This window comes from Eurypyga helias, unplaced genomic scaffold (assembly GCF_000690775.1).
Source record: "Eurypyga helias isolate BGI_N326 unplaced genomic scaffold, ASM69077v1 scaffold25056, whole genome shotgun sequence".
Lineage (NCBI taxonomy): Eukaryota > Metazoa > Chordata > Aves > Eurypygiformes > Eurypygidae > Eurypyga > Eurypyga helias.
The window spans coordinates 720-13,940 of record NW_010257700.1 but is presented as its reverse complement, the minus strand read 5'-3'; the positions used below and the strand labels follow the sequence as shown (position 1 = coordinate 13,940).

The window sequence follows — 13,221 nt, the reverse complement described above, 5'->3', positions numbered from 1 at the left end:
TTATTCTCTGATTCATCTTCAGTAGGTTGATAGGCAGCTGTATGCACAACTTCAGGATTGCAATCTTCTGGTATTGGAAGTACAAAACTGCCAAGTTCTTACCTGTCAAGGGCATATGTACCAAATTAGTGTTTATACAAACCCTAAATTACTGTAATTCCTCCACAGTTCCTTAACTGAACATTTAGGCAGGTGAAGTGAATTTAAGTAGCAGTGGACAAGATAATCTTCCCAGGAATCAAAGTGGTTCTGAGACTCACTTTGTTTTTAGGCAACTTAAGTGCATTTTGGGATGATCTGTGTTTCTCCACTGTTGCCTAAGCAGATCCCCAACCAGACACTGTCTAAGGGTGTGTTGGAGTTCTGCTTACCTGGATTGTTGGATTAGAGGTTAAATGGAGAATGAGTTGCAGCAGTTAATGCATTTTTATGCTCTCTTGTGCAGTATTCAGGGTAGAAATGTGATTTCATAGTGCTGTTCAGATGTCTGTACTTGGAGCAAAGTGCATGCACAGGTGGAATAGGAAAATATTTTCTTGAAGATACTATTCAGTCAGTTACTTCACCAGTAATCATAAAATTCTTTCCTCCACCTGTCTCCATACATTCAGCTTATAGTAAGTTTTCCACGGCAATCTTAACTTCAGGAATCATTCATACAATAATGCTATTTAATGATCTATAAATGGGATCCAGTTCCAACAGGAACTGGAATTTTAAAAGGATCGTTTATTTCCATCTCTTTGGTTTATTTTGCTGTGAAATGTTGTATGAGAAATGTATTTTGTTCCCTGAATAGTTTCCATGGATTTACTTTAACAGTTTGAAAGAGCTATGGTATAAATACATGTTTTGGCTGGACATGATTTTGAATCTGAGGTATGCTTGTTGGAGGACCTCAAAGGGAAGACAGAAAGCAACCTGTGACAGTTTTCCATGCTTTCCTCCAATTCCTACCTCCGTCATGAGGACAAAAATAAAAATACTTAGATCTCATTAACCTCTGAGAGCCAGAGGGTAGTTAAAGTGAGGCAAGGCCCCTTCCAATTCACAGCATTCTTAAGACTTTGCATGATGTCTGATACTCTGGGATGACAGCGATAGGATTTCAGCACAGTACAGCCTACAGGAGAGGAAGAAAAAGCTTAAATGGTTTGTGATGCTTTACCTCCTTATGATACTGGTCACAAGATGCTTTTTTGGGGTCAGTAGACAGTATTCAAATGAAGGTAAAGATTCTCAAATTTTGTTTTTTACAGGTAAAAGGGCCTACAGAAGTATGAACAACAAAATAACATTCTCTCTAATTATTAGACAGTAAAACTGTTTTTTCCATCCTAGTCACCCAAAAACATAATTCAGGATAGCCCTTACTTCTTTTCCTTTGTCTTATATAAAATATATATTGCTATTCTTAGGAAAAATCTTGGTAAATATTTATATTTATGAACCATCTTATATAGGGCATTTCTTTGTCTTTCAGCTCTAGGAAGAGAATGTCAGTGATAGTTCGCACACCATCAGGAAAGTTAAGACTCTACTGCAAAGGAGCTGTGAGTTTTATTGTTCCTACTGTATCAAAGAACATGTGATACCAATAGAAATACGAAAGCAAAAGGTTGTTATAAGTGCAGTCAAAACACTGAGAACGTGGGGCAAGGAATTGATGCATTTTTCAGTTTACATCATTTTACTGTGTACATTTAATGTGATGAACTAGATAATGTGGGGTTTTACTACTTGCCTATGGAGGTATAACAGACCCATTCATCCTGTTCTTTGTACTGGACGAATAACTTAAACTTCCTGTTAATTGCTTCCTTCTGCACTCCAAGAAAGTGGATGAATATATGGTTTCATCTATTAGTTACTTGATGGGGTAGCTAGACATGAATCGCCAGGTAGAAATGGTGATCTAGCCTGAGTGACTAGATGGGAGTTTTAACCTACTATTGATGTTCATTTTATTTGTGTTGTAGGATACTGTCATTTATGACCGTCTCGCTGAAACTTCAAAATACAAAGAAATCACCTTGAAACATCTAGAGCAGTTTGCTACCGAAGGTGGGTGATATTATTCAATATAATATTTATTATTATATTGAATTATTATTCAATATAAAACTAAATATCAAAATCGGTTACTCCTCAACTTTTCATTTTTGCAATTTTACGTTACTGTAATGTATTTTTCGTGTTAAGTTTGAAAATCATGTTGTAGTAATGCGTCCCAAAAAAACTTCCTCTTCCTGAGAAGTTTCAGTAATAAGTTCATGCTTAACCGTAAAACGTTCTGTTAAGATCTCACTTCCCATGATCACTTCCATGTCCCACACACAGTACTGTGGGGATGGCACACAGGAAGAAGTGACCCAAGTGAAGATGTTTGGGAATGACTAGCAGAGTGCTTTTAAGGTAGTTTTATTATTTCTGCAACCAGTCACAGTGAGAGGGATTGCCAGCACTAGCTTTCCGTATGGTGTGCTTTGGTATCTCTGCTGTTTTAACAGGCACAAAGCAGTTGCTGAAGGTGGGGGACCCTTCTCCATGAGGGTTCATGAAGTAGGTAGTAAGTAAAATTTAAAAGACTGTGAAATTAAGATGATTGATGCAAACAGCCAGTTATTTAGTATTAGTGGAATCCTCAAGACAGACATGAGCAGGGAAGACTGTAGAAAGGTTTCTGCTGTCATGTAAGTTCTTCTAGCACAGTTCCTAGATCTTCCATGCCATGCCCCTTTTCTGGTATCTTAGTAGAGAATTATAGACTTGTACTGTGAAATGTCATAGTGTTTAATTTATCAATGAGTTGGGAAGAGAGTAGTTGGAAGCAGAATTATAATAGTTATGGGAATCTGAACTACACTATTTTTTTACATCTTCATTTCTTAACACTATTACTAGAACACTAAAATTATCTTTAATGTGTCTTAAGAAATAAGCTTACACTGGAAAACAAGCTTTATTAAAATATTTTCCTTCTAAAATAAAATCTTTAACTTTTGATAACTGATGTCTAGTCAAATCTTTTTGTATCAGGAAAGATCCTTCTTCTGTCTGTTATACATACAACTTCTCCAGTTTTTCTCTTTTGAATTTAGTGTTTTGATTAGTGTCATAGTCAGCACCTTCAGTCTGTTGATTCTGTCTGTGACAGCAGAAGCAAGCCACAGATCTGTTTCTTTTGTTAGTTTTCTGTGTCAAGATCTCTGCAGGAAACACTTGGTTAGCCCTAAATAATCTTACAAGTATCAAAGTTATAATAAATTATACAATAAAGTTGGAAACGGAACTAAAACCAAAACAAATTTGACTGATGATAAAACATGAAGCCTGAGACACACCCTTTGCGCTCACAAATCCAGTTGTGTGAGCTCTTTGGCCAGTTTGGGGTTTTATAAAGGCCAGGATCAGTCAAGGGAAAGTTACTTAGATATGAAGTTAGTTTGGGTCATAAGGCTATATATTTGGTTACAGAAAAGGTAAAAATAGATCAATATCTGCTAGTCTATGTGAACTGATATGAAAATTTCAATCCAGTTCTTAATTACGGTTCTCATTAAATCAGTGGTACAACTGATACCATTTTTCCTTAGCATTCCTTGGACTGAATGAATCAACATAAGTGAAAAATTCCACTCGTGTTTAAAACTACTCTACATACGTATTGGTGTTAAGAAGTTTGTTCAAGTACTTTTTGTACCCTTCTTTTCAACAGATGAAAAGATTTACTGTTCAGAAGGGTTAATTGCTAACCTTTCAAAAGCATAAAATTCCATCTTTAAAAAATATTTTAAAAAAAAGTACATGTCTCTCTCTGGAATCAATTAAAGAAATTTGTATTTATTTTTGCATCAGATTTAAACTGCAGCCAATGACGTTGCAAAGTTTCTCATGTGTAGCCTTTCATGTGGCAGTACAGTATGTCCTTGGCATTTGCTGCATGCTCTTGGTGTGTCGTTCAAAAATGAAGTGGTTAGCATGGCTGGCATTTATATTTAAGCATTTATTAAGCTTGAGTGTTAATGCCTGCTTGGATAAATAGAGAAAGTGTAATTTTCCTGTGGTGTTGTTCCAGTCTGTTAAGAAGCAGACTTAATGGTATTTTGTTTTCCACAAATCTTTTTTTCTTTTTTCCAATTAAAAATAGAAGAAATAATTAGGCTTGGACTTTAAAAGAAAAAGCCTTGAAAAACTGGTTTGCTGATATTCCTGACTTCTTCATTCTATCATCTGCATAAGATATATTTCGAAAGAATTTTGGAAATAGTATTACTGTTAGTCATAATTTCCTTGCCTCACACACACACCCCACCCCATTTATCCCATTTATTTCTTTGGATCTTGCTAGCATATCCTTATTACATGGGGGTGTGTGTGGGAGGGTGGTGTCAGAAAAAAACCAAACACACACGTTGATTTGTTAGCCTTAAGTTAATTTCTAGACAGTGAGAAGCTGTGTTCCTAATGCTGTTCACCTGTCAAGATCCTAGGATTACACATGGTTTTCATCCTGAAGGCATTAAATTAGTGTCTTACATCTAACACGCATGCATACATATTTCATGCCCATCCTCTTGGTCATTTTAAAATTGCTGGTTCTGAGCTGTAGGGAAGAGAAACCTGTGAACAAATAAAGATTGCATTTAATTATCACTGGTTATGGTGCTCCTAGAGAAGAGACCAAAGACACTAATAACTACATCGGTCCTTCCTGTCCCTCTCCTAAATCTACCTGCCTGCAAATTGTGGCTTCCAGAGACATCATTTGGCTAGAGCAATGTTCTTCACAGTATATAAAGAATTGTGCCAGTTTCATGCTCAGGAATCTAAGAATCTCCTAATATATGGAAATGAACTGCCAGGACATTAACACCTGGCTACTTAAACTGAGTGTAAATGTGTGTTGTCAAAAAACAGATATTTCTTGTAATCTTGTGGTCTGAAATTCTTACTGAAGTGCTCAATTCAGTTTTCTGCTGAAGGAAAAAAAAAATCTGTTAAGTGTAACCAGTTCAAAGATCGTTAGGTAAAATCTCCAAATGTTGCCTGTACACAATGATTTTATTTTAAGCATTTAGAAAGCTGAAAGAATCTGTGAGATGGGGAAAATTAAGTCTGAGTGGATTCAAAATCAGTTTCTAGATGGTAAATTTCAAACTTCCACTGAGAATTTCCTACAGATATTGAGGAGGAGTGAAGAAGAGGATAGTTGTAATGCTGTGCTGGTGTATTTTAATTTTATTGCTTTCCAGCATAACAACTTTTAAGTTTATAAAACTTTTGTTCAAAAATATAATTCAATCTTATAGCTTGTTCCTAAAAATCTAATGTATATACCGGTTAGGCAAGTGTAATTTGGGATTGCTTCATGTCACAATTTAAGGTAAGTCGAATCTTGTGTAAAATGTCATTTTTTTCCTCCTGGAGTACATCACCTGTATTACAATCATCTACCTTGAAAGAGTTACTCTTTTGAATAAATTGCTATTTATAGAACTTTTACTTTTATTTTATATATATATAAAGAAAAAGTTCTTCAAGACATGCAATAGTAAGTTGAAAATCAGCAGAAGCATACATAAAATACAGAATAAATTCAGCTTTTAGTATTTACTCATTGCAGGTATGTCACTAACAAATACTGAATCATACTTACTATCTGCTTTCTCTTTAGGCTTAAGAACTCTGTGTTTTGCGGTAGCTGAGATTTCAGAAAGCGATTATCAAGAATGGTTGGATGTCTATCACCGTGCTTCTACAGCTATACAGAACAGAGCACTCAAACTTGAGGAGAGCTATGAACTGATTGAAAAAGTATGTGTAGCCTTCTGGGTGTTGGTGTTTTGGGGTTGGATTTTTTTGGGAGGTAGGGGGCAAGGAGGGTGGTTTTCTAATTAGTGTCCTTGCTTTCTGTACCATGAAATCTGAATCATAGAGTAATAATGCTTAGACAGAAAGAATATCTAGCAATATACTGACAGATGAGTCATGTAGTCCTTGCAGTTTGAAAATAAAGGAAAAATTAATTTGACAAAATTTTTGCAGCAAGTGGCTACTTTGCCGGAAAGTATTGATTTCGAGCTAAAACTAGTGGAAAGCTTTTTTCAGCATTGCTTTTGTGGAAAAAAGTGTAATAATAGGCAAACAGCACCTGCTTCCTTGTGTAATGATCTTAGAACCAGAGTAGTTAGGGCTGAAAGGAACTTCTGGAAGTCACCTAGACACAAATCCCTGCTCAAAGCAGGGCTGTTTTGCTTGCCCAGCACATTGAAGTTTTGGCTCTCTGAAAGGAGGGAGTTTTCCCAGCTGCAGTAGGCTTTTTGTTTTTATAATGTTCAATTATTCTTTTTCCCTTTTTTTGAATTAAAATTTCTGTTGCTGCAGAATGTGACAGTTGCCTCTTGCCCTTTCCCTGTTCCCCTCTTAGAGGAAGAGGCTTCTCTGCAAGCCCTCTCCAATTAGCAGAAGGCAGCCATGGGATCCCTCCCTTAGCATTATTTTTTTCCCATGCGACACTCATCCTGTCCCATGTGACACTCATCCTGGTTCCTCAGGCACTCTTAATACGGTGTGCTCCCAGCCCCAAGCTACTTTTGTGTCCCTCCTCTGGACTTGCTCTGCTTTGTGAGCCTCCCTTGTATTGAAGGCCCAGAAAGGGAGGTGATACCCAGATGCAGCCTCACGAAGGGCAGAGCTGTATTCACACCCTTTGAGTTTCTGGCAACGCTGCTGCTGGAGTAGCCAAGCATCCAGTTAGACCTCACTGCCTCAACAAAAACGGTTCCTGTGGCTCTTACAAGTACTTTCTCAGCATGTAGTACGTGGACCGTGCTGCAACCAGGATCGCACACTATTAGGTTTATAATGGTGTCATTAACAGAGGTTTAGCTAGTTTCAAAGGTACAGAAATACAAAGTAAAAAACCAGCTGTATTCACAAGAACTATAGGTTTGCAGCATAGGAAGGTAAAACCAAACATAATCAAGGTTATAGTTTAAAGATTAAGATGAATTGACAGGTATTTTGGTTTTTACAAGGTGAAGAGAAATCGAAGCAAGTGAGAGCAGTTGTTAGAGCACTTCTTAAGTCTGCAAATCAGAGGTGCCCCTCAGGAAAAGGTAGCTGTTCCTGAACGAGCTACTGAGCTTGTGAATGATAGGTGAAGTTTTAGTGGTCACGCTGTGCAAGCCACATAGATATTTAACTTAAAGCTCATAGGAATAAACTAGAACATCTTCATTAGTTGATCCCAAATCTGATAAATTAATTTAGAGAGTGTTAATCTTGTAAATATGGGAAGTTAAAAAAAGGAAACAGGAAGATGAAAACGGAATTTAAACTGAAAAAAATGTATGTACTGAATATTTTGTTCACAGAATCTTCAGTTGCTTGGAGCAACAGCAATTGAGGATAAACTACAAGACAAAGTGCCTGAAACCATAGAGACGCTCATGAAAGCAGACATAAAAATTTGGATACTTACTGGGGACAAACAAGAGACTGCGATTAACATCGGTACTATGTTTGCATTTATTTGATGGGTTTGTTACAGATTTAGAAGTGGTAGAAGTTGCTAGAGTAAAATACTTTTCTGCTCTGAAAGCAGTCTTGTAAAAAATAACGTTAACTTATTTTTCAGTCAGTGGTAGGGGGAGGATAGGGAATGGCTGATTCTTCCGGTTAGTAACTGCAAGAATACTCGTGTTATCAGAGAGGAGGAAAAAATAGCCATTTGTGCTTTTTTGTATCATCTAAAATGAATCAAAAAGAATTGTTTGGGTTTTGACAGGGAGGAAATAATATTAAGAATATGTAAGTAGTCTTAGTTTCCCTTGTGTATTTTTCTTTCTTGTTAAGATTATGGTCCTTACCATCACTCTAAACTAAAGTATTAAGAATGTAGATTATGTGCATCAAAGTACTACAAACTTTGCCATCAATCAGTTGTTTCATTTTGTTCTTTCCTTTTATTACAAAGGAGTGGAAAAGGGAACCATTAATTAACTAATTTCAACAATGATAAATCTCTTTTTAAATACTGATGCGTGAAAGCTGCATTTAAGACAATATTCTTTGCATGTGAGCATATCAGCACTTCTGCAGTAGCCTAGATATGTGCCCAAAGTAAAGCATTATTTCGGTCATGTGGTTCCTTTTTATTATTATTATTATTTTCAGTCTTAAAAAACCTTTTGTATGCACATGATACAGTTGATCTAAAGTTGGTTTTGTTAGTACCTTCAGGTTTGAGGCAATACACAGAATACCGGTATTTTCACATTACGAAGAATGGTGGTACATGTTTATCTACAAAACCTGCATCATTATCTCCCAGCATACGCTCTGTTTAAAGCCTCAAATAATAAAAGAATGGGAACATGTATATATGCCAATTTTGTATGAAATGCAAGTTGCATTCCAGATATTGGCAAAGCTAAGTGAGATCAGTTTGCTGTTTTCTGTACCTCCCTGTGAAGGTGTTCCTTGTCCTGCTGAGCACCTCTGTGAATAAGGCACAACAGTATCCTGTTGCAGCAAGGAAAATTCTGGCTGTTCTGACTTAGTACCTGTATGTCTGATTTTTACAGAGTGCACTATAAATTTTTTTTTTTACCATTAATTTAATCTGGGAGAGTCTTATTTTTAATTCTCTCTGTAGTTCTCTTACAGGAAAAAATTGCTTTGTTATAATGTATTTTCTGGAGCAAATTTTTGAAAATAAAACTGTTTTTAACAGGTCACTCCTGTAAACTTTTGAGAAAGAACATGGGACTAATTGTTATAAATGAAGGCTCTCTTGATGTAAGTAAGACCTACAAAGCTGTCGGTTAATGAAACATTATTTTACTCCTTGAAATAAGCAGACATCATGGTGGAGGTGGCCTGAAAAATAACTTGGAACATCTATTTATCTGGACAAACACAGAAAATTTTGCTAAAACCACTGTTTTGTGGGGGGTTTATTGCTGTTTGTTTGTTTTGTAGGGTTGGGGATTTTTGTTTGTTTTTATAATCTTCTCAGTTAATTTTAGCATTGCATACTTACAAGACCATATGTTCTTTGTGAGAAAATGTTACTGAATAACAGGAAACTTAGTCTACAGCTTCCAAAACCACAGTATAGCTACTGCACAAATGAACTTTAGAATGGTGAGCAGACAAATTCCATGTGGTGAAATGACTCCATCCATGCAGGCACGAAGCCAGGAGCTTCACGTGCTTCTAGTAGCAGCTAGCACTGCCCAAACAAACTGATCCTAAGTTCCTTTCTAATGTTGTTTCTTACAGAATACTTAGTATCTGCCAAAAATTAATTATTATTGTGTGGTTAAACAGCTGAAATTGTAATCAGATGTGGAAGTACAAGTAAGGGTTAAAACTACCAACTTGCAAAGTATACAGTGCTCTTTAGAGAAGAGATTCTTTAGATAAAGTAGGAATGCAATATTAAATGAAAAATCCCATGAGGGGAAAAAAAACCCACAAATCCTGTTACCACCCTCTAAGGTAGCCTTAAATGAGCGTGGACATGGAAGAATTTCCTCAGTGGAAAAACTCACTGTCCAGAAGGCTTCAGTGGAAAACCCTAAAATGAAGTTTACATTACTCTGTATTGTGATCAGGTTGCTCAAGACAGGATTTAGAGAGGGAAAAGTGAAATGAAAGCATGAAAATCAGCAAGGGAGGGGGATGGGGATTGCCTTAACTGAAGGATTCAGTGGTAGCATGTAAGAATAAACTGTAACATGAGTTGAAATACATACTACTTATTTTTAAAATGCTTTGACTCATTTAGAATAACATTTTCAACATTAGTATGAATTTAATCATGATGACTACATTTCAAATATAAATTGTTTTAAGCAATGTATTTTTGCTGCTAAAATTTAAAATAAAATCTCCAGCACAGAACAGGCGGATGCTGCTGATTAATGTCTGGAAGGAGAGTCTGTTGATACAGAAAGCAACTTTTGACACAAGTAGCCTGTGATATTAATGAAGATAGAATTTTCTTTTCTTAGTTTAGTTCACTGGATAGCTTTAGAAAGATTGTTTGTTGAAAAAACAGGGAAGGTTTTTTGTTCAAGCCCTTAACTTTTCTTTTGAGTTCTTTACTCCTTATCCAATTTCTGAGTAAAAATTAACCAATGCAAGCGAGAACTTCTATATCTAGTTTAATTACACAGACTGCTGGATTTCAGAACTAGTGAATCTTTAACAGATTTGAAGTGCAAAAGATTGACTAGTTTGTATACTTCTTCATATATAACAAAATAAAGTAGTTTTATATAACTACTAAAAGCAGTCCAGTAAAAGCTCAGTAAACAAGCATTGCACTTCTAGTGTGCAGATTAAAAAGTTGAATAAATATATTCTAAGCAATATATTTTTAAATAAATGTATGTAAATATACTTTTAAGCACAAAAGATAGTTTCTGGTATGATAGCTGTACTATACTCCCTGTGTCAAACTGAAATGTCTGGATTGTGTAGGGATCGAGATATCCTTTTCCTTCCATGTACAAAGTATGCTCGGAGTACGTGGGGACGCAGATACCGTACAGCAGCTGAAATAGCATGTGCAAACAGGTCACTTGCAAATCTGTGGTGATAACATAAATAGTGGGTTTTGAGGAGCAGATGTAGTGATTGGATAATCTGAGGGCAAGAAGCAGTTCAAAAAATAATAATAAACTAGCTCTCTGCCAATATTTTGACGACGCCCCATTAAAAGTTTTCTGCCTCGTTTGGTGGTGCATTTCACTGTTTGATTAATGTATACCTTGTGTCTTACCTTTTGCTTGCTGGTGTGGTGGGAATCAGATGTCAGTTGCCATTTCTAGTGCAATTGGTTGGGTGAAAAATGCTCTTGAATTCTGATGGAGGATTGGAGTGGGTCTCAGGAAATGGATAAAGGGGTGGGCTGCTGTAATTGCAGAACCTTGAATCAGTGCAGCAAGGGTGGATGCAATTCCTCTTTCCTTTCTGTATACCAACAACAGCTGGCAAGAGGCTGTAATACTTAGTTGGAGTATTGTCTGTTAAGGAATATGGGTGAAACTTTGGCTTTTGAGCAGCATAGGTCCACCTCTCCTCCTGGGACTATGTCCCTTATCTTGCTTGGGAGATGTGCTCCCATGAGGGCTTCTGGACAACTGGGTTCCCGCAGCATAGGAAGAACTGAGCAGCCAAGAAGTAGTGACAGGACAAGGGGTAATGGGTTTAAATTGAAAGTGGGGAGGTTTAGATTAGATATCAGGAAGAAGTTCTTCCTGGAGAGGGTGGTGAGGCACTGGAACAGGTTGCCCAGAGAAGCTGTGGATGCCCCATCCCTGGAAGTGTTCAAGGCCAGGCTGGATGAGGCTTTGAGCAACCTGGTCTAGTGGAAGGTGTCCCTGCCCGTGGCAGGGGGGGTGGAACTAGATGGGCTTTAAGGGCTCTTCCAACCCAAACCATTCTATGATTCTATGAAACCATGAGGAAAAAAATCCTAGGAAACCATGCCATGATTCTATGAAACCTTGAGGAAAAAACTCCTGATGTAGTGGGACCTGTGTATTCAGGATCTTGGAGAAGATCTGCTCTGCGGCAGTCTTCTCCTTGGCTCTGCAAGGTGTGGGTGTAGCCTCTTGGTGACGTGAAGCTGTTGGTGTGTTCATAGGAGTTCGGAAGGTTGTCTTCTCTTGGTCTGCGTACTCTTTGCAGTACTGACAAGTGAGTGGCAGTAAGGGGATGCTTCTTCCCCTTGCTGTTGCAATGATAGTACAATAACTGTTCTGTACCAGTAGCTGCTTCTAAAAAGGAGATAGCTCAGCTGTAATCCTTTTAGGAGCAGGCAGAGTCCCCTGTCCCTAAAACATGTAAAACATTCCACAAAACAAATATCTCCTTAATTAGGTCATTATTTTGACCTTAACATGCAAGACACAGGAAGTTAGAGTAAAAAAAAATATTTTAGACTGTATCCCAGCCCTGTGAGTTTACAAAGAATATGCTGAAATAAGAGATCCTCTTCTGTATGAACCAATACCTTTATTTATGGAATTAAAAGAAAATTGCCCCAAACCCCACTCCCCAGTTGTCATTGGCTGGTATAGAACTGGAGACGCATCAAGGAGACATTTAGATATCTTTCTTTTTTGAAACATTATTTGAGCATCAAGGAGACATTTAGATATCTCTTTTTTGAAACATTTCTTTTGAGGCTCTACTCCCATGAAGATCTGGTTAGCTTCGGAGACAAAATGTGGTTTTGTTAGTAAGTTCTTACAGTTGTATAAAACTCCGGATTTTATTTTGCCTTCATATTAACTTAATGGACTGATAAATTTCAGTATAGTACTGACAGAAATCATAAAAAACATAGCTTTATTTTTTAATTGTGAACGAACTAACTTAAACTAGAAAATAGTTTGATTACCTTTAAATTTCACTGAGAAATATTTAATGGAAGTGGTGTAGAAGCGAATAAAGGGATGGTCTGATACTTCTGCTTTAAGACATTGGATTTTAGCGTAGAACTACATGTAAACCCACAAAGGAATTTTGCAGTTTTACGGTTGAGATAAGTGTTTTGTATTGCCTTGGGGGTTTTTTGTTTGTTTTTCATATGCAGCATGCCTGGAGCTACCTGATGGCATGTCTGCTTGCGATAAAAAATTAAGGTCAGTTTAAACAGAGAAGTGTACACTGCCTGCATGAGAAGAAACAATAGTTGAGCGGAATGTGAAGTTTCAGGCTCTTGTATTGCTTAAATTTATTCCAAAGCTAAGTAATCCATGGAGATGAGAAAAATTAATACTTTCTTTACATCACAGTATTTCTTAATGAAGGAAAAATACTGTCTGGAAAATAGTTACAGAAGTTAATGTTATTTTAAAGACTTTCTAACATGTAATTTTAAACAACATGGCACCTCGTTTCCCTTGCAGTTTCTATGGGAGGCTAGCTAGGAAACCTGAAGTGCAGAATTCCAACAGCCTAATCTCCTTTTAGATAAACCAATGAGTCTTTAGAAGGCCAGTGGGACCAAAGTATCCAAAACCCTTGGATAACAGTGTGTGGAACTGGAGGGAGACTAAGTTTGGTGGGAAAGGCAAAGCTTTCAAAAATCTTTGATTTTGTTTCTGACTGTTTGAGATTTGAAATTACTTCTCAGTGTTTTATTTTTAGGTGGCTACACAAAATTTTAGTTACATATGCCTGCCATCACTGAAG

The 13,221-nt window shown here is 36.9% G+C and overlaps 1 protein-coding gene across 1 annotated transcript in view; it reads left to right on the top strand.

Annotated features, from left to right (window-relative positions):
• The window catches only part of ATP8A1 (ATPase, aminophospholipid transporter (APLT), class I, type 8A, member 1), a gene marked incomplete at its 3' end in the record, with an annotated part of 53,448 nt that extends 44,643 nt beyond the window's left edge, over window positions 1–8,805 (top strand). The window contains exons 20-24 of the mRNA XM_010154121.1: window positions 1,484–1,553; window positions 1,980–2,064; window positions 5,678–5,817; window positions 7,380–7,518; window positions 8,741–8,805. Of these exons, the coding sequence (XP_010152423.1) occupies window positions 1,484–1,553; window positions 1,980–2,064; window positions 5,678–5,817; window positions 7,380–7,518; window positions 8,741–8,805 (499 nt within the window). The remainder of the gene's footprint in view (window positions 1–1,483; window positions 1,554–1,979; window positions 2,065–5,677; window positions 5,818–7,379; window positions 7,519–8,740) is intronic.
• Between the last annotated feature and the right edge of the window lie 4,416 nt (window positions 8,806–13,221).